At 33.3% G+C, this 18,276-nt stretch overlaps 3 protein-coding genes across 3 annotated transcripts; all 3 read left to right on the top strand.

Moving 5' to 3' along the window:
• The first annotated feature begins 2,906 nt into the window (after positions 1–2,906).
• Positions 2,907–3,659, top strand: LOC111399924 (zinc finger protein 4-like). Its single transcript, XM_023027408.1, has one exon. It carries the CDS (start codon positions 2,907–2,909, stop codon positions 3,657–3,659), a length of 753 nt encoding a protein of 250 aa, XP_022883176.1.
• A 3,210-nt stretch (positions 3,660–6,869) lies between these two features.
• On the top strand, positions 6,870–13,482 carry LOC111399923. Its single transcript, XM_023027407.1, has 5 exons — positions 6,870–7,099; positions 9,978–10,080; positions 11,620–11,674; positions 12,824–13,041; positions 13,204–13,482. The coding sequence occupies exons 1-5, from the start codon at positions 6,996–6,998 to the stop codon at positions 13,480–13,482; spliced, it is 759 nt and encodes a 252-aa protein (XP_022883175.1). The 5' UTR covers positions 6,870–6,995.
• A 1,774-nt stretch (positions 13,483–15,256) lies between these two features.
• Positions 15,257–18,276, top strand: LOC111399922 (mediator of RNA polymerase II transcription subunit 15a-like). Its single transcript, XM_023027406.1, has 5 exons — positions 15,257–16,561; positions 17,139–17,462; positions 17,597–17,782; positions 17,862–17,950; positions 18,063–18,276. Exons 1-5 carry the CDS (start codon positions 15,257–15,259, stop codon positions 18,274–18,276), a joined length of 2,118 nt encoding a protein of 705 aa, XP_022883174.1.

Here is an 18,276-nt window from a genome sequence, read left to right as displayed (position 1 = left end):
GCAAGATTTTGACTTTTCCAAAATAATGCCATGTTAGCACACTGTAACAAAGTGGGTTGTACGTGTAGCATGATTCATATGTGTTTGTGTAAAACAATGATTTGGTTGGTATTTTAATTTGGGGGTTACGTAAATGTATTGTGTAAATGTCGTTTTATTAAATAATAAAAACATCTTAATATGTAGTGTAATTGACAAAATTCGTAGTGTGAGTATAATCAATCACCTTAAGATAGAGCAAATCTACTTTAAGTAGCTTAGACTAACAAGTTTTATTATTATTATTATTATTATTATTATTATTATTATTATTATTATTATTATTATTATTATTTATTTATTTATTTATTTTTGTCCTTGTAGTTAAAAGGACAATACATTTAATATTAGACGATTGTTCATTAATTTTATGGATACAAGAGAGATTAATTCTTACAGGTATGGATAATTAAGATACAATATTGTGTTGTCATTTGTTTTTCCATCTTAAAAATTGTCCATATAACGTGATATTTAAGCATTTTTACGGAGATAGAATTCGTTTTGAAGCACATGTGCATCTTATTGTGATTAGTTATTAATATAATTTTAGAATATAAGGATTCAGATGTATTTCGGTAATAGTATTAAATTATTAACCGAATTAAGTTTAACTTATTTATTTTGACAATGACAACAAATTTCAGTTACTGTTGAAATAAAAAAAAATTTCTAATTTTCCAAGTGAAAATATAACTTTTGGATTTCCGATAATGATGAAGGAAAGCTAATTTATAATTAGTAGCTTAATCATAGTAACAGTTCTTCCTTTTTTTTTTTTTTTTTCTGGTATTTGCAAATAGAAATACGAAGTTTTTTTTCTATAACAGAGAAACCCGCAGCCGCTACCCTTCGGGTACGAACTGGGTAAACTCTCAGGCTGACAATAGCTTGCAATCATACTAGGCAAGTCCTTTGCGACATGCTTGATCGAGAAAGTATTGGTAGGGGAATCGAACTCGTGATCCAAGGTCTCCGCGCTCACCTATTTCACCAACTCGTCCACTCCATGAGGGGCTACAAATACGAGGTATTATTACATAGTATAATGGTTCATTAATAATTTAATTTAGAGATTTCAGGACATCAAATTTTAGTCATTAATTTTATATTCTTTCAATGTAAGATAAATAAGAAGTTAGTATATCCCTATGTACAAAGGGGAACAAATATTTGTACAGATACCTGGAATTCGTTTTATGGTATATGTTCATCTTAATATTGAAAATACAATTTCCTTTCAAAGTATACATATCCATGCCTTGAAAAGTTGTTTAAAACAAGTATTACAGCTGATGTATACATCACGTAAAAAAAAAATTGCACATAACCATACGTAAAGTTAGGATTCGTTTTAAAATACATGCATATTGAAATAACATTAAAATACAAAATAAAATATTTATCAAGGTTGGTACACTAATTCTTATTGAACTATAAATATTGCACTGATCCACTGAAAATCAATGTAAATATTGTACAATTTAGATAGTCTCAATTCCCACTTGAGACTATAATTATTTTATTAACAGGTTACAAAGTTTAAATATATGAATAGTTTTTTAATATAATTTTAGAGTGTTAGGGTCAAGATAATTAATACAATTATACTAAACTATGAATCGATTAAATATTTTATTGTAGTAAACTTAAGTTACTTATTTTGACAATGACATATCCCTTGCTATCAAAATAAATAACCTTTTTTATTTCATTTATAAGTAAAAATATAATTTTTAAACTTACCAATAATGATAGAGCAATCCCCTAAAAAATAATAATAGAGCAAATGTGAGACATTCCAATGTAATAAAATTGCTAATTTATAAAAAAAATAATAAACATGCATTGATGATCCAGATAAGAGACATCTTGTGCATCGTGCTAGTCATTAATTCTTATATCCTTTAAATATAAGCTAATTGCATGTATCCATATTCATAAAAAAGATACATATATTTATACGTATATCTGGAGTTCATTTAAAAGTACATGCACATAATGTTTATTTTAAACACATATATTTGCATATTCAAAAAGCCATAAAAAAAAATTAGTGAAGTATACATTGGCTTAATCGGCAGTGATTATGAGAATTGATTTTTTTATCGTTAAAGAGAAAAGTGGATCCTACCTATGAGTGAAGAAGTCCAATACAGCTGAAATTGTGAAATTACAGTAAAAAAATTAATTTTTGGGGGTGAAAAATTGTTACCAAACGGTGTTTAAACCTTTCATACATCGAGACAGAAAGATACAAATATCTTATGGATATAGACTATAGAGTTTGTTTTGAAGTGCACACTTTATTGAAATAAACCTTCAAAAATAATATGTATTGATGTATGCATCAAGTTATAATCTTAATCTCTGGCTTGGTCTCCCTTTCAAATAATATTCATTTAAACTGTAAATGTTGCAGCAGTCAAAAGAAAAAGAAAAAAGAAAACTATAAATGTTACACTTAATCAACTTGGAATTACAGTGACTATTCTTTTAATTGAAGGAAATTTGAAATATCTACAATTGAGATATTGCCATTTACCACATGTAACAGATGTCATTTATTACAACATAACTTTGAAAAAAAATATTTATGAGTTTTGTTTTGGATTTAATAAACTTGAATGCAGAATTCCTCAAAGTCATTGGCAATCTGCAACTAATAATTCAACTTTCTTGGGGATTCAACCTAAAGTAAAGAAGGGAATTAAGAAAAAAGCATAAGATTAATTGTAGTCAGATTTTATTAGGAAAATTTGATTACGTTCGATTAGTTTCTTACCATCTTAGCCGAAGGCAATCTGATTTTTCATTTCTGCAACAAAATTTGCAATCCAATTCTTCCCTATATAATCCAGCTCTCAATGGCTCTTCAGAACCAATTACTTGGCTTCAATAACTGTTCTTCCAGTGCCAGTGTTACTAGCACAGACATGTCGGAAGAGTCTCCTCGCAATGAAGTTCAAGAAGAGGCTTTAACTTCCAAAGAAATCCTTGATCAGAGCCAATCCAACGAAGGGGGGAATAATCGCCAGTCGATCTTGTTAGATTCCGTTACGGCAAGTTTTCCTCCAAGGCTGCCAGGGTCATCGAAGAATCCACATCCGCCTCCACCTGTGGATGAGGAAGAGGAGCATGAGTATGGCTGCAAGTACTGTAACAAGAAGTTCTCAAACAAGCAAGCTTTAGGCGGGCACCAGAATGCACACACTCTCGAACGCACCATTGAAAAAAATATCAAGGAATGGCAGATGGCTAACTCCGGATACCTGCCTCGTAATAATTTCACTGGTTCTTTGTTCAACAGGTCTCAGGCATTTTTCAACAGGGCAATGATGAACATGACCGTGCACCATAGAATGATGCCTCGTCCCCTCCCAGGGATTAACAAAGGTTACCCTGGATTGCCGAGGCCTGTGCCTGGAAATGTTACCCAGTTTATGGCACGACCTGGCTCTTCGTGCCTTGAAAATCGCCCTCCAGGCTTTCGTTTTTCGACTTCTTGGCCTGTTCCCAACATGAACTTTCTGGGAGAAAGCAGCAATGTGCAGGTGAATGGTCGAGAGACTCAGGGTGTTGAAGACGACTCAGGCCTCGATTTAACTCTCAGGCTTTAATTTCATCATTTTGATTGAAGAGAGCCTAGATTTATGTCTCGAGTTTCTGTTCGTTAACTACTGATTTTAGTTCCGTCAAAAACTAGGTTTAGGATTTGTGTTATGTTTGATGTCTGGTTTGTCTTAAGTTCATGTCCTCGTAATATATAACTTCTATATCATGTCTCAGTTAATCCATATGCTTAATTTGCTATCCCTTCATTCCTTCTCAGAAAAATGAATTCACGAGACAATGAATTACACAATTGACTTAGTTCTGATGTCCAAAATTTGTTGTCCATCCAATGAATGATTGGCACATCATCTTAAATGAACATATTTAACTTTTTCTCAATGCCACTTATGCTTAAAATAAATAAGTGACACTTTAATATAAAATGATGTGTCAATCATTTATTGGTACCGCAAATTTTAGACAGCAAATCTCAACTCTTGACTTACATGTTTCTACTTTATTATTATTATTGTGAAACGGTGTCTAGTTGTGCATTGAATTTACTTAATTTTCTGAAAATTAAATTAACTTCTAGAAAAGTAAGGTTGATTAGTAAAATAAAAGGTAAGTTTGAAAGTTGACAAAATAAGTTTGACTTATTTTAGACATAGGCATGTATGTTCATATGGGGGTCTAGATATAGATATCGTTTGAATTTAAACTATATTCACTTGCAGTTTCGATTTAAGAATATTTACACTTTTAATTACGCTATTTTCTCAAAATCAAGGGAAAAAGAATTCTTAATTAACGCCACAACCCGATTTATTAGACAAAAGTTGCTTAAGTTTTCGAGGTGGTCAACGTTCATTAATAAATTCATCAAAATAATATAATTTCTATTTCTGTAAAAAATTATTTATTATATCAATTTTCATAATTTTTTTATAACTTATTCCTGTAATCTTTTATGGATTTTCCTTTTTCAAAGAAAATAAAAGACATGCATACGTTACTTCCCAAATTTTAAGGTTGACTTAGAATATAAATGAAATTGATACAATATTAAGTAATTCTTCACCAAATTTCCACCATTTGAAGCTATACATATTTAAAAAAAAAGAAAAAAAAAAAGGTTGAACATCAATCTTGAGGGCCCCACCGCCTCGCCCCTAGAACTTTGTGAGGAAGGTAAATCACGGGATGTGCCCCAACAAGTCAAGGAACAAGAGCTGCCTGTACACTGCGCCTACAAGAAGTCCATTTTCGTGTCTCAGGAATCGAACCCTCACACTGCGACTACCAGCAAGGCGTGAGATAATCTCACTCCTATCCTTTGCACCACTAGGCTATGTCTCGAGGGGCTTTGAAGCTATACATATTAAATTTACACATGATGATGTCTTGTCTAATCTCTATTCAACTTCATGTCAATAATAATAATAAAAATATGTATAACAGTAAATAAATTTGACTAGCTAGCTAGCTAGCTCGATCATTATGATATGGTGTGACATCCAAAAACTCTAACGTCTAAATTACATAATGTCATGAATGAGTATATGGTATCGATTATTGCTAATGGCAAAATTTTACATTTTTCTGTAACTGTTAACGTTTAGTTTTGTCGTCCAATAGTATACTCGTAGAACAATTTTTATTATTTTTAAGCCTTTTAAATTGTCGTTTAAGTTTTATTCTAATAACTTATTCAAGTTATGAATATGAAAGAAGAAATACCTTAATTCTGATTCACTTTTATTACAGGTAATTTAATAGAAATGCTTGTTCACAAATACTAGTCAAATATTGTTACAATACTAGTGAAATTCACTTTTTTCGCCTTGAATATCGTTCCGTTCGAGATTTGCTGTCTGAATGGCTATTCATTTAATAAATTATTGACATGTCATCAATAATTAATATTTCATCTCAAATTTATCTTCATTAACTTTATCAGTAACCAATCAAATTGATGACATGTCAATGATTTGTTGGATGGACAGTCATTTAGACAGCAAAATTGAATAGCAGATCTCATCTTGGACAACTCATGTTTTAGCTAGAAAAAATCCATTCGTCCCCTTTTTTTTCTTTTTTCCTGATTTATATTTTCCCTTTTGTTAGATTTAATTGTCATATTCCAATTTAGAGGATGCTAACAATCATGTAAAAAGATTGGGGTTGAGTGAGAAAATGAAGACACAGGATGATTTGATCCATTTCTTTAAGTGAAACGATTTTATTGTAAATTGCGAAACTGTCACTAGACTATTAGTTAAATAGACAATAAAATATATTCTAAGGCTGATTATTTCATATATCAAAAATAAATTATAAGGTCAAAATTAATTTGGTTTGAATAATTCTAAATTAACTATTGCTTGTTGGAATAAAATTATAAGTTACTAAAATTTAAAAATAAAAAAAAATTAACATAGATAAATAGATAATAATTATAGATTCAACAAGATATGTTATTAAAATTGATGTTTAAATTTGACCATTAAATAATTGTAATGTTTCTCAAACATGCACTTAATTCACTACGAAAAAATCGTTGACTAGGGGACGAATTTTTCTCGTCAACTAATAACATTCGAGATTATGCAAGATTATATACGAAAGATCATTTTTTGGCTCTCTTTAGCCTTATGAAGCCTCGATATTCGTTGTTAATGGTGTTCATCAACGAACAATGATCGACGAAAGTACATTGTTATTTCGAGACTCGATGATAGTTATAAATGTATTGTCCGTTGATAAAAGTTTAATCAACAAAATTATTCGTTGGTAATATTGATATTCCTAAACAAAATTTGAAGAAAAAAGGGAATGGGGTGGCTGAGAGCATGAGAGGTTTTCATTTCTATTCTATAAACGTTAAGAATTCCATGACATAACGTCTCCGACGCTCAAAATTGCCTCTTCGAAACCGTCGTCGTCGTCTCTCTCTCTCTCTCTCTCTCTCACAGGAATTACGCACTCAAAAACCCATAGACATTCGGATTTAATGCACTAAACTCACAGACAAACTGCATAAATGCACATATATAATTCTCTCTCTCTCTCTCTCTCTCTCTCTCTCTCTCTTCCCTTCTCCTCTCCTCTCTCTCACAGGAATTACGCACTCAAAAACCCATAGACATTCGGATTTAATGCACTAAACTCACAGACAAACTGCATAAATGCACATATATAAGTGTGTGTATATATTATAGATTAAAGACATAATCAAGCCGAGATCACTCGGCTTTTCATTTTGCAATTTCAATTTCTTTATTTTTAATCTAGATATAATCGCCTTTGTATTTTTTAGGGGTTCATTTCCATCTTTCACCTTCAATTCTTGAATTCTTTTCAAACATATTGGGAGGATTTCTTGAATAAGTTTCACACCGATGGCAGAAGGGAAAGGAAATGCAAATGAAATTGAACCGAGCTTCAACATCGACTATTTGATGGAATACTTGCCCGATGATGCCATGGGTGCCACCGATATTGGGTAATTTTGCTTGATTTGATGTTGGTTCCAAGTGTATTAACGTTGCATGCATACTTTTATTTGAGAAATTCTTCTTGATTAATTTGATCTGAATTGTAAAATATAAATCTGTACACAAAATATATATCATCCATGCATAATCTTCTCTTTATAAAAAATTGATTCTTCTTAATTTTGGTGCTAATCTCTAGAATAGCATCATTTGTTGCATTAGTCTCTTGTCTTCTTGATTCGAATTAACTTACAAATTAAATTAACTTATTTCCCGCATAAATCTTTTTTAATTTTTTGATTATTTCTTCTTGATTTATTTGTAGCAAATTAGTTTAAATCCAGTATTTTATTGAATGATACCCCGACATGGGGGAAAATTCCCATTTCGGAAGGTTCATCTTGAGATATGCTTAACAGCGGTCCATCTTGCACAAGGCATTATAGACTATGAAGTGTGAAATTCTTTTTCTTGAGGAATTTTAATTCATTTGATGCTGATTCGGAGTCGTGCATCTTTGCATGCATAAATATTGCTGATGTAATAAATTTATATGCTTGGATCTTGCATAAGAAATATAATTGTTTGATCGTATGTTCCTACAGAGTGTAAAAACACAAAGGCGATGAAGTTATTAAGGCCATCTCCAGTGCTGCACCAAATTTTGCACCATTTTGCACCAAATTTTACACTAAATCTTGCCCAATCATAGATCTTTTTGAACTTCATCAGCTTAGGATTGTGCATTGGATTTCTTTTTAGTTCTCTTTTTTACTTATTACTGTTTTTACAAAATTAGGATTTTATGTTGCTTAAAATTTTTATTTATGCTCTGACTTGTCCAGTAATGTAAATAATACGAAAAGTTAATCTAGCCTGGTTTATGGTTAATTTGCATACGCTTTTATTTCATGTTTGTCTTTTGTATTCCTTGTCTTTTGTTGATTTTTAATTAGGTGCCTCTACTCTAGGCTGGAACAAAGTAAATAATAAGTTTTTCTAATTTTTTTTAATCCCATCCAATTTTAGGATTCACGTCTATAGTATTTTTCCTTCCCGGTATTTTGACGAAGTTGGGTAGCTGACTTTTAGCTGAACAACAAATTATGGACTAATCTGTTTTGTTGTGGTAGGCCATGGATTTTTTGAAAGTGTTCTTTTGTGGATTTACCAAATGTATTTTATATTCTGATTTATTTTGGTTCCATTATTATTTCATACCAGACAGTATGGTTGCTGCAATTGCTGGTTGATATCAAACTATTCATCTATTTCTTATTTAAGAAGTAGATAATTGCAATGCACCAATTGATATGTACTTGCCACGAGTGCTAGAGGATCTTTGCCAAAGCGTAGCTCAGTTCTCTGTTCATCAAGATTAGTTGTAGTAGTTATGCAACTAAACATACAAACAAAGAGATTTGGCCAGCCGGCCTTATTTGTAGATGCCTTTCAAATTGTCAGCATCAAATTCATACTACAACTTTTTGTTAGAACGTTGAAGATCTATCTTCTCTGAGGAGAAAAGTAGATATGTATGTTTAGGAGAAAAGTAGATATCAAGCATGGAGTCACTCCTCCCCACCAACAAGTTATGTCCATTTCACTTCTGATAAAAGTGAAATGATATGGCACTATCAGCACAAAAACAAATTTGTATAGTTTATGATGTGAATCTGTTTAAATAAAGTGACAATGGTTTACCGAATAAACAACACTTAAAATATTTTCTGAAATTGGACAGTCTTGTGTATATGAGGTCTTTCTATACAAAATAGCGACTGATAATTAATTTATTGAGCTTCACAGTCCAATTTTTAGCTGATTTGATCATATTTTTGCATGACATATGTCGTCGATCTTAAATGACTTAGTCCATGTAAGAATTCTTACATGGTACACATAAGACAATTTGGATGTTAAGCGATAAAAGTTCGTTTCATCCATATAAAGATGTAAAATTTAAGATACGAAGAGGGTAATTTACCAGTGACCACTATAGGAGGTGAAAATACTATTCTTGAGTCTACATAGCTAATGGGTTTTCAGAAAAGAATTCTGCTCACTCAAATGCCCAAGGTTCGGGATCTTGAAGTAGTATTTACTCTCAACTACCGCTATATCTTCTCAACCTATGCTTTCAGATAAGTTATTGACCTTAGAGTTGGTTATCGAATGTATGAACCTTTCACTGTCAGCATAATAAGAAAGATAATTTCTCTGGGAAAGAGTGTCAACTTGAAGTTCCTCTTAGAATCATATCACAGAAACCCAGCAACTCTTTTACTCATCATTCTTTCTGTCCTTCATGCAGCCCTTCAAGAATTAGAAGCCTTATATTTAAAGGAATTTATTGTCCATACAGACAAATAATTTGGTAATTATTTTTCATAATAATAAAAAAATAAAGTGGTGGTTGAGGAAGTTCTCAGTGGCTATTGCTCTTATACTATTTTTCATTTTTACCAATAAGTCTTTTTTATTCTTCAAATTTTCTTCTCGTATTTCCAAGATATTACATAGCTCAGGAGAATGTATACGCCTTTTCTGTAGTTGCTTCTTGGTCAAAGTGGCATGTATAATTACTGTATTCTGTATGCTTTAAGTTCCCAACCGAAAGTATGGGCAGTTCCTAATAGATTCAGTATATGTTTATTGATGTTCATTTTTCTTTCAATGTATTTTTAGGATGCCCTTTGCGAATGCATTTTCATTTTCACCATATAGAATTTTAGCAAAATCAACGATCTTAGTATCTCATCTAAACGTGAAGATCTTGAATTCTGATTTTTTTCTCTTTCCTTTTTGATATTTTGGTTTGTTCTGTTTGAGCTGATGGATGGAATATAATGATAAGGACTTAGAACATCTCATTATCATGTGCAGAATGGAGAAAGAGGGGGTGCGTGGGTCATCATCTAATGTAAATAATCTAAATCAAGAGAATAAGTCAGTGAACTTGGAGAAGTATCTAGTTGCTGAAACCCAGGTGCCTCGTTTTCTCTATCAGTTCTTTAGTTATTTTGGTGTTCTCAGTCAGTGCATAGCATTGCCCTTGCTGTCTTCTAATGTATTTATTTAAGGTTCTTTTGGTGTAGATGCAATATAAATTTTCTTATCATCAATTTATGTGATGAACTCTCATGAAAAAGGATATGAGTGAAATTGATCTTTTCCACCTACGGTCACTGAGGAATGTGTTTTCAACTAGATAGGGCCCAAGTATTAGGGAAATTTTTGAACTATGAATTAGTTGTTTTTAACTATGGAGAAGGTAAAACTATCAAGGAGGATCATAAGCAAGCATCAAGCAAATTTTAAATTATTAATTAGCTGATTTTAACCACAGAGAAGGTACAACTATTATGGACGTTTTTACAGGATAATAAGCACACCCATATATTTCAGAAGACGGTAGTATTTTGGATGGGGAGAGATGTCTGCTCCCTTTGCCCGTACAAAGTACTTAGAGACATTTCCGGTTTGAAAACTATGATGCAATCTGTCTTAATAAGGATTCATGTAGGCGACCCCAAATTTATTGGAAAGAATCCTTAGTTTGTAGTTTTTGTCCTTCTAATTAACTTGATGAAATACGACTTCAGAAGCTGGAAAGGAAAGAGCTCTGTACTTTAGAATGTCCACACTTCATGCAATAAGAAATCTTCTAAAAGTTTCCAGGTTGCTGGTTGTCACATCAGATTATCTTTTTTGCAGAATTGTGCATAAAATATTTTAGGACACCTTGATTTGGTAAAAGTGTCTTGAATTTCTAGACAAGTGCAGGACGTTCATAAAATATTAAGCTACCATTAAGATCCTCCAAAGATATTTTAACATAACCTTGACATTATGAAATACTTACAGGGTAAATGTTGTTTGAATAAAGAGTATATATTATATCTTCAAAATGATGTGAGAAAAAGACATATTCACTTTTTTAGTGGACAGTATTTGGGGATTAGTGAATGGAAGGAACTTCATTACAAAGGGGATACATGAGGAATACAGTTATGCCTTGTGATGTAATTTGATGGGAGAAGACATGGTAAAAGAAAATTTTGCATATGAAATTATGTACTTCATTAAGCTCCTTCGGAAATTTCATATTTTCTTTCTTAATTGAAGTCGAGGTAATCTTTTATATGTTGCGTAATAATTATAGATGAGAGTGATATCTGAATCACAAAACTTCTGTTTAAGTAAAACTTTTATGACCATGAAATGTCAAACTTGTGATCCTTTGTGTGATGAAGTGATATTTAGCGGTATTATCAAACTTTTTTTAGTCTTATTTTCTTATCAAAGAAATTTTTTTCATAATTTTCTCTACGTATTTGATCATTGGCTATGTTTTTCATTCCAATTTGAATAATAATTGGAGTACCATGCATCACTGAACTTTGTACATGGCATAGGAAGGCAAAATTCTCCCTTTATAACTGCTTCATTTTTATGTTTTTAATTACCACAACTTTTCAACATTTTTAGCATTGTTCATATCTTGGTTTACATTTCCTTTTGGCAGTCAGATATTGTGCCCCCCGTCAGCCAGAACTGGAAGCCTATGGACTCTGCTTCAGGTAACACTAAAAGCTATGGCCGATGAAGATAAATAATGAAGTGTTTCTTATGGAGATAATCATAATCCTGCACATTATGATCTTCACTTTGGTCCCAGTCTTGCCAGGGATTTAAATTATACTATAGGCATGAATGAAATTTCACTTCCTTAAATAATTGGCACTGAACAAAACAATACTGTTTAGCTTTGGTGATGAGTTTTTTATGTATAAAATAATGAAGAGCCTATTTTTATACTTTTTATTGTAAAGTCCGTGTCGCCAACCTAAAACTCTTAACAGCTGCACTGGTATAGATGCCAAAATTTCTCTCGGAGTATTCAACATACTATAAAGAGTAGTAATAGATCATTTGAGTCCATTAAGAATGCACTTCTCTTTAACTTCTATGGTGTCAATGAAAGAAGGATAGAGATATAAATGTGAAGGGGAACATTACAATCAACAAGAACAAACAAATTTTTAAGAAATTTTGTAGCCAATTGTACAAACACAAAAGAGAATATCATTAAGAAACTGATATGTGAGCATGTTATAAATACTTTTCTGCTTAACTTTCTATGGTGGTACAGTTTACCGAAGTAATAAGAATACATTTGATCTACAAAAATAGTCTTTGGTTCATAATAGCGATTCCAACAGGGTATTAACTTTCATTCAATATGGCGTGCTAATCATCTTGTATTCATATTATTTTTTTCCTAAAGTTTCTCCAGGTCACAATTTGGTTGGTTCCTTCATTAGTGAAGCCATGAAACAGGAGATTTTATAGAAGAACCTGGTTCTGCCATAACAACTTGTGATTAAACATTCTCAAATCATATGATGGATAGAATTTCTTCATGATACAGAGGATAGCCCTTCATGCAAAACAGTTTGGAAAGTGCAGAATATCTTTTGCAATATATTGTTTATAATGTGAATTTCCATGAAAATAAAACAAAGTCCTATTATGTAACAGCCCTGTTCTTCAGTTATAGAATCATTTTCGAGTTTCACATCTTAATATAGCTTCTTCTTCTTTTTTTTCTTTTTTTTTAACCTTTATATTTACAGTTGAAACACCAAAGCATTGTTGCTGCTTTGAGGTAAGTTGCGCAATCAAATAAAACCTTAAATGAATTTAACTTTAATTGCCTTTATGTACAGATAAATCAATTAATTCACTAGCACATAGTCTGCAACGAAGTACTTTTCCCAGCATATATACAGAATTTTCTCAGACTCAGACTTCATGTAATATTATCTCGCAATCACACCAGCACCAGCAGTTGCAGGACCAATTGAATAATAAGAATGCACAGAGACCAAATATTCAGCCGTTGTCTGCACAATTCAATATCTATCAACAGCAGCAGCCTGTACAGGTACCTCTTCTTCTGCATCATCAGTGGGGTGGAGTCATTCTATGTATGACTGGGACAAATGAATCTTGTGTCTCCCCTCAGTCCAGTTTGATTTAGAATTTAACACGGTTACGTAATTTATCATTTCTCCAGCAGAAACAGAATACTGGTTTTGTTTTGCAGAAACAACAGCAAAAGAATGGATATCATTTAGATTCTTCAACAATGAAGCATCATGAACAATTCAATGTCCTTAAGCATCAAGGTCAAATGACATCAGAGAAAAGTTTGCAGCAGATATCTAAACCTATGCAGATGTGGCACTCATTGGAAACACTGAGTGATGCAGGGACTAATGGTGTACCACCAAATCCTATGCTAGTTGATCAGCAGAAGCCGGTAGAACAATTACAAACTGCATTTCTTGGGCTTTTGCAAGGTACATTGAAAACTTCTAAATGAATAGCAAGTTACATTAACAAAGAAAACAGAAGAGCCATGAAGTTAAGTTCGTTTTGCTTTGTTTTTGTTTTTGTTTCCTCCTTTTCAAACACACTGTCGGGAGAGCAATTGTTCGTTCAAATCTTATCAATGGTTATCTATGACAACGAATGTGGGTTGCATGTGAATTTATTATCTCTTAAAGAAATTTGAATCATAAGTAGGAAATATATTACGGAAATTTATTTTTCACCTGCAAATAAATTATAATGATCAGTCTCATGATTTTGAAAATCCACAAGATTCTTTGACATATGTTGCTTGTCAACTCTACTTAGAATAAATTAGTTTAATTTGGTCATGAGCACAGTTACATAACAACTGAACTTCTTTTTGGGTTTGTGTTTTAATATTTCCCAATCTAGTTCCTTTCTTTTAACAATATTTTGGCAGTTAATATTGAATGATGTGTGAGTAAAAAGCTATACACTTCATAGCTTTTTCTTTAAAATGGATCTGTCTAATGTTTGCAATATTCTTTTTTTAAAACAGTAATAGAATCCACCTCCCAATTCAAGTTGAAAAATTCCTCTGATTGGGTTGATCCAGTCTTCAAGCGGGTAACTTTCTAACCATTGAAATCAACTTTCTATAAAGAACGTCTATTTTTTCATCTTCCTCACCATCTGATGCATCTCTCTAGCCTTGTTATTATGAGGATTGCCATGTCGATCTTTTTTCGTTCAGTATTTTATGTGAATAGTTATCCTCTCTCCTCCTGAGGATGGAAGAATTTAGAAAATAGTTTAGTCCTATATAATAATCACTAGTTCTTGTAACAATCTGAGTAAATTTTACCACTCGATGTAGAGAAGCGAAAAGTCTGTATTCTTTAACATTTCTTGATAGAAATGAAAAGTGTGGCAATGTGGCTGAGCTGTTTTTGCCCTTCACTTTAGATTGTTGCGAATCAAAATACACAATCTTCAAACGGTTATATATAAAAAGACAGGAGCTAAGAATTGGATATCATTTACAGCAGAAAACAGTGAAAACGAGCTAGGAATTTTCTGTTTGTTCCTGTTGATTTGAATATCAGCTATACTTGAATCAAACACATAAAAATTCAATATTTTTCAAGGTTCTTTTGACTTTCTATTTTTCTCCATTCAAATTGCAAGTGGCGCATGAGCCAGAATGACCAGATAATGTGTGATCCTTTTCATGGAAGCTCATATTAGAATTTCCTGTCGGTTTAATCCTGATGGTCTCTTCCAACACATTTGTAATCAGTATAAAGCTTTCTCTCTATTTTCTTTTGAGCATCCCCCCCCCCCTCTCACCCTAGCAAGTATTGACTCTCTTTCTCTATCTTCCCCCTTCCCAAATCCATCATCAATATTTTGCGAGATGTTTCATTAATTGCATTCTCTTTCCTGTAAATGGTCTTTAATAATTTGAAAAATTGCAGATTACTTTATTCAAATCCTCACACCGCTGATTCCATTTTTTTCTTAGGAAGCGTGGTTTGAACTTGTACTTGCTCTTGTTCACTAACTTTATAAATATCTGTAACGCTTTCTGCAGATTCAGTTGATGAACAGTATTTATTTTTCTGAGGTATTTACACTGTACCAGAGAGCATCAGAATCATTCCGTCAGGTATCAGCTTTATAGATTCTTATAAATCTTGTCACCTCATTTATAATTTTTATTCATTCAGCCTCAACTAATTTGGCTTTTTTCTGGACCATTTCATAATGGTTGCTGCTGATATTAGATTATTGAATCTCTGATGCAGGCAACCAGTGCAGAGTCAGCAGCAAGATCTGAAAATATTCAATTTTTATATCTAAAGATAATAAAATTTCTACAGATGCCAAAAACTGAACTTATGCAACATCGCATAGAGATTGTTTACCAATTTATAAAAGAAATTGTATTGTACCTCAAACGGATTAGGACCAAGAATCCTGTTCCTTTGCAGCACCATCAACATCTAAAGGCATCTGGCAATCCTTCAAAAACCTCATCTCTGCTGCAAAAAGGGAACATTTTACAGTTCAATCAAGTGAACCCATACCATAATAATGCACCTACGAGTGTACCTCAGTTACTCATGCAGCAGGGTAACTTAAACTTACAAGGAAGCTGTACAAGCCAGTTTCAGGTTGGCTCTTCAACGGGGATGCAAAGGTCAGATCCTTCGCCATTATTGAACTCTTTTCAACATAGTCTGATGAAATCTAGGCAACAGTATTCGCCTAGTCAGGCACAACAAGGAATGTCATTACCTCATAAGGGTTCTCAAATTGGCTTTGAGCATGAAGCTTCGGGCTTGTTGCCCCCTTCTTCTGTAGGAATTTCTCAGCACAATACTACTTTGAGCACTCAACAGATGCGCAACTTGCCTGGGAACATCTTCAATAATTTAGATTTTACCATGAGGCCCCTTTCTCAAAATCCCATAATCACTGTATCTCAGTATAACAATCGACAGGACCAACATTTACCAATGCAGAAGAAGCTGAAGCAACCTATGCAACAGATGCTGACTGAGAGGAACAAGCAGCAGATGGTACAAAAAATGAATGAGGATGCGAAGATGGCTCAATTTGCGGAATTGAATCAAAGAATGCTAGGAAAGCATCACTCATTGGGCCAACATTTAGAACAGTATCCTTGGTCAATGCTGCAGCCGAGGGTTGCCTCTCCTCAAAGCTCTCAACACTCCTCTACACAGATTGAGATGAAGGATTTGTCATCAAAACTTTCCAGATCTACAATACCATTGCTATCTACTGCCTCTCCATCTGCTGTTCCTTCTCCTCTTACTCCAGCAACTCCATCTTCTGTGCCAACAGATCAAGAGAAGATTCCTATACGCTTTAGTCCATTATCCGTTGAAGAGAGGAACAAAGTTACACAGGCACCTATTGAACCACCCTTGCTCCAATCACAAGGCATAAGCGAAAGTCAAGTCCCTGTCTCTGTTACACTGGAGTATCCGAAGTCTCCTTTGCTCACAGAGTCTACATGTCCACTTGACTATCAACAGTCACGTGGTCAAGCCGACCCAGTGCAGCGGTTGGTTGAAGTGGTTGGTTGAATATTCTTCCCCTAAAATTTCTCTCTGAATACTTTCACTTCCATTAATGTCTGTGCCGGCAAATGTGGATATATTGAATTGCTTATTATCACTCATGTTAGTTATTTTTGTCATTATGCAATTATTGCTTTGATATTTCCAGAATGGGGAGAAAATAAAGGTTGATAATATTGTTTTTAACTGCTGTGGTTTAGGATTTTAGAGTCCAATTCGGTTTGTGTAGGATAACTAGAAAGATCAGAAAAGAGAGGGGATAAACATGACGCAGAGAGGGGGTAGGTCAACTACATTTGTAATGTGGATAAACAACAGAAAATGTCAAATGACTATAATCCAGCTTACATAAATCATTTACTTTTAGGAACTTTGAGGAGATTTTGATTCTTGTCGTGCATAGATGTTATATAGCTCTACCATTATCATGATATGTTAAGCCATTTGATGCTAGAAAGGTTCACTGTTAAATTATAATCGTCAAAATTATCCATGACCGATATAGTTTTTTACTGTACGTGGTGTTAGACTTCTTTGTATTTCATATTGCATTTGATTCACTTGCATGTTGAAGGTCAATACAATGTCACAAAAAGCATTACATGCTGCTGTACGGGATATCAACTCAGCCACCTGGATAATCGACAGGAAATCTGGAAGCCTTCTTCAAGGTGAATCGAGGTGGGACGTTGGCCAGGACTTGGCAGATGATACTAGATCTTGTGAACATGGGAACTTTGACCTTCCATGCGTGAAGACAAGGATTAAGCGGCCACTGAGCGCCATATCTGCAGATGATATGACATCAGCTTTTACAAGAGGTGCTAATTTTGAAGGTGGCCAGATATCTGAAGTGGAATTTAATGCAACATTTAGGATAAAGAAACTAAAAGAAGAGGTATTTTGCAAAAATTCAGGAATATGTTTCTCCTCACACTCCCTCAAGAGAAGAAATTCTTTCATTTCTTCTCTTCATTAGATGCCCATCTCCTTTTGGTTTCTTCTTATCCATCTTTTATTGCATTTATACAGTCTAATGATCTGCTACTGGAAGAAATCAGAGAAATCAACCACAAGCTTATTGAAACAGTGGTAGATGTGGTAGACATGAAAGATTTTTCCTGGGCAGGATCTGCTGATGGAACAGTCATTAGATGCTTATATAACGCTGTTCGATGCAATGGGAATATTAAAATGCTGAATGCTTCAACGCAAATGGTAACACACTCTTTATGGATTTCTTACTATAGAACTCATTACCAAAAATCTACTCAGGGGTGCTCTTTTTGGCTTGTAGTTTTCCAACCTGATTGTGGAATTGCTTGTGACTGCTGATTATCCTAATTCTTCTCCTGTAGTACTGGAAAGATTGCCCCCTGGTTGTAGGTGAGAAATAAAATTACATATTTCTATTTTATTATTTATTTAATAATTCACAATGCCGTGTATATAATAAAAATGACTATGATAACTGATATGGTGCGTATCAATTCTGCAGTGAAGCTGAAGAAGTGAAAGTTCTGTGGACAAAAGCAATGTCAAATTTCAGTTTATTGCTGCGGAAATATTCACAGCCCATTTCACTAAAAGAAATGGCCAAAACTTGGGATGTTTGTGCTCGTGAAGTATTTCGCCAGTTTGTACAGAAATTTGGAGGAGGTGACTTTAGTTCAACCTATGGCAAATGGGAGAATTGTGTAGCTGCTACGTAA

This window comes from Olea europaea, chromosome 9 (genome assembly GCF_002742605.1).
Source record: "Olea europaea var. sylvestris chromosome 9, O_europaea_v1, whole genome shotgun sequence".
NCBI lineage: Eukaryota > Viridiplantae > Streptophyta > Magnoliopsida > Lamiales > Oleaceae > Olea > Olea europaea.
This window is presented reverse-complemented; position numbering and strand designations above follow the sequence as displayed.

Coding starts and splice junctions, on each gene's coding strand:
- LOC111399924 (XM_023027408.1), top strand. CDS start 2,907: ATGGCTCTTCAGAACCAATTACTTGGCTTCAATAACTGTTCTTCCAGT.
- LOC111399923 (XM_023027407.1), top strand. CDS start 6,996: ATGGCAGAAGGGAAAGGAAATGCAAATGAAATTGAACCGAGCTTCAAC. Junction 11,675..12,823: donor GCCTATGGACTCTGCTTCAG/GTAACACTAAAA, acceptor CTTTATGTACAG/ATAAATCAATTAATTCACTA. Junction 13,042..13,203: donor AACAGCAGCAGCCTGTACAG/GTACCTCTTCTT, acceptor TTTGTTTTGCAG/AAACAACAGCAAAAGAATGG.
- LOC111399922 (XM_023027406.1), top strand. CDS start 15,257: ATGCAGGCAACCAGTGCAGAGTCAGCAGCAAGATCTGAAAATATTCAA. Junction 16,562..17,138: donor TGCAGCGGTTGGTTGAAGTG/GTTGGTTGAATA, acceptor TGCATGTTGAAG/GTCAATACAATGTCACAAAA. Junction 17,783..17,861: donor TGAATGCTTCAACGCAAATG/GTAACACACTCT, acceptor TTTGGCTTGTAG/TTTTCCAACCTGATTGTGGA.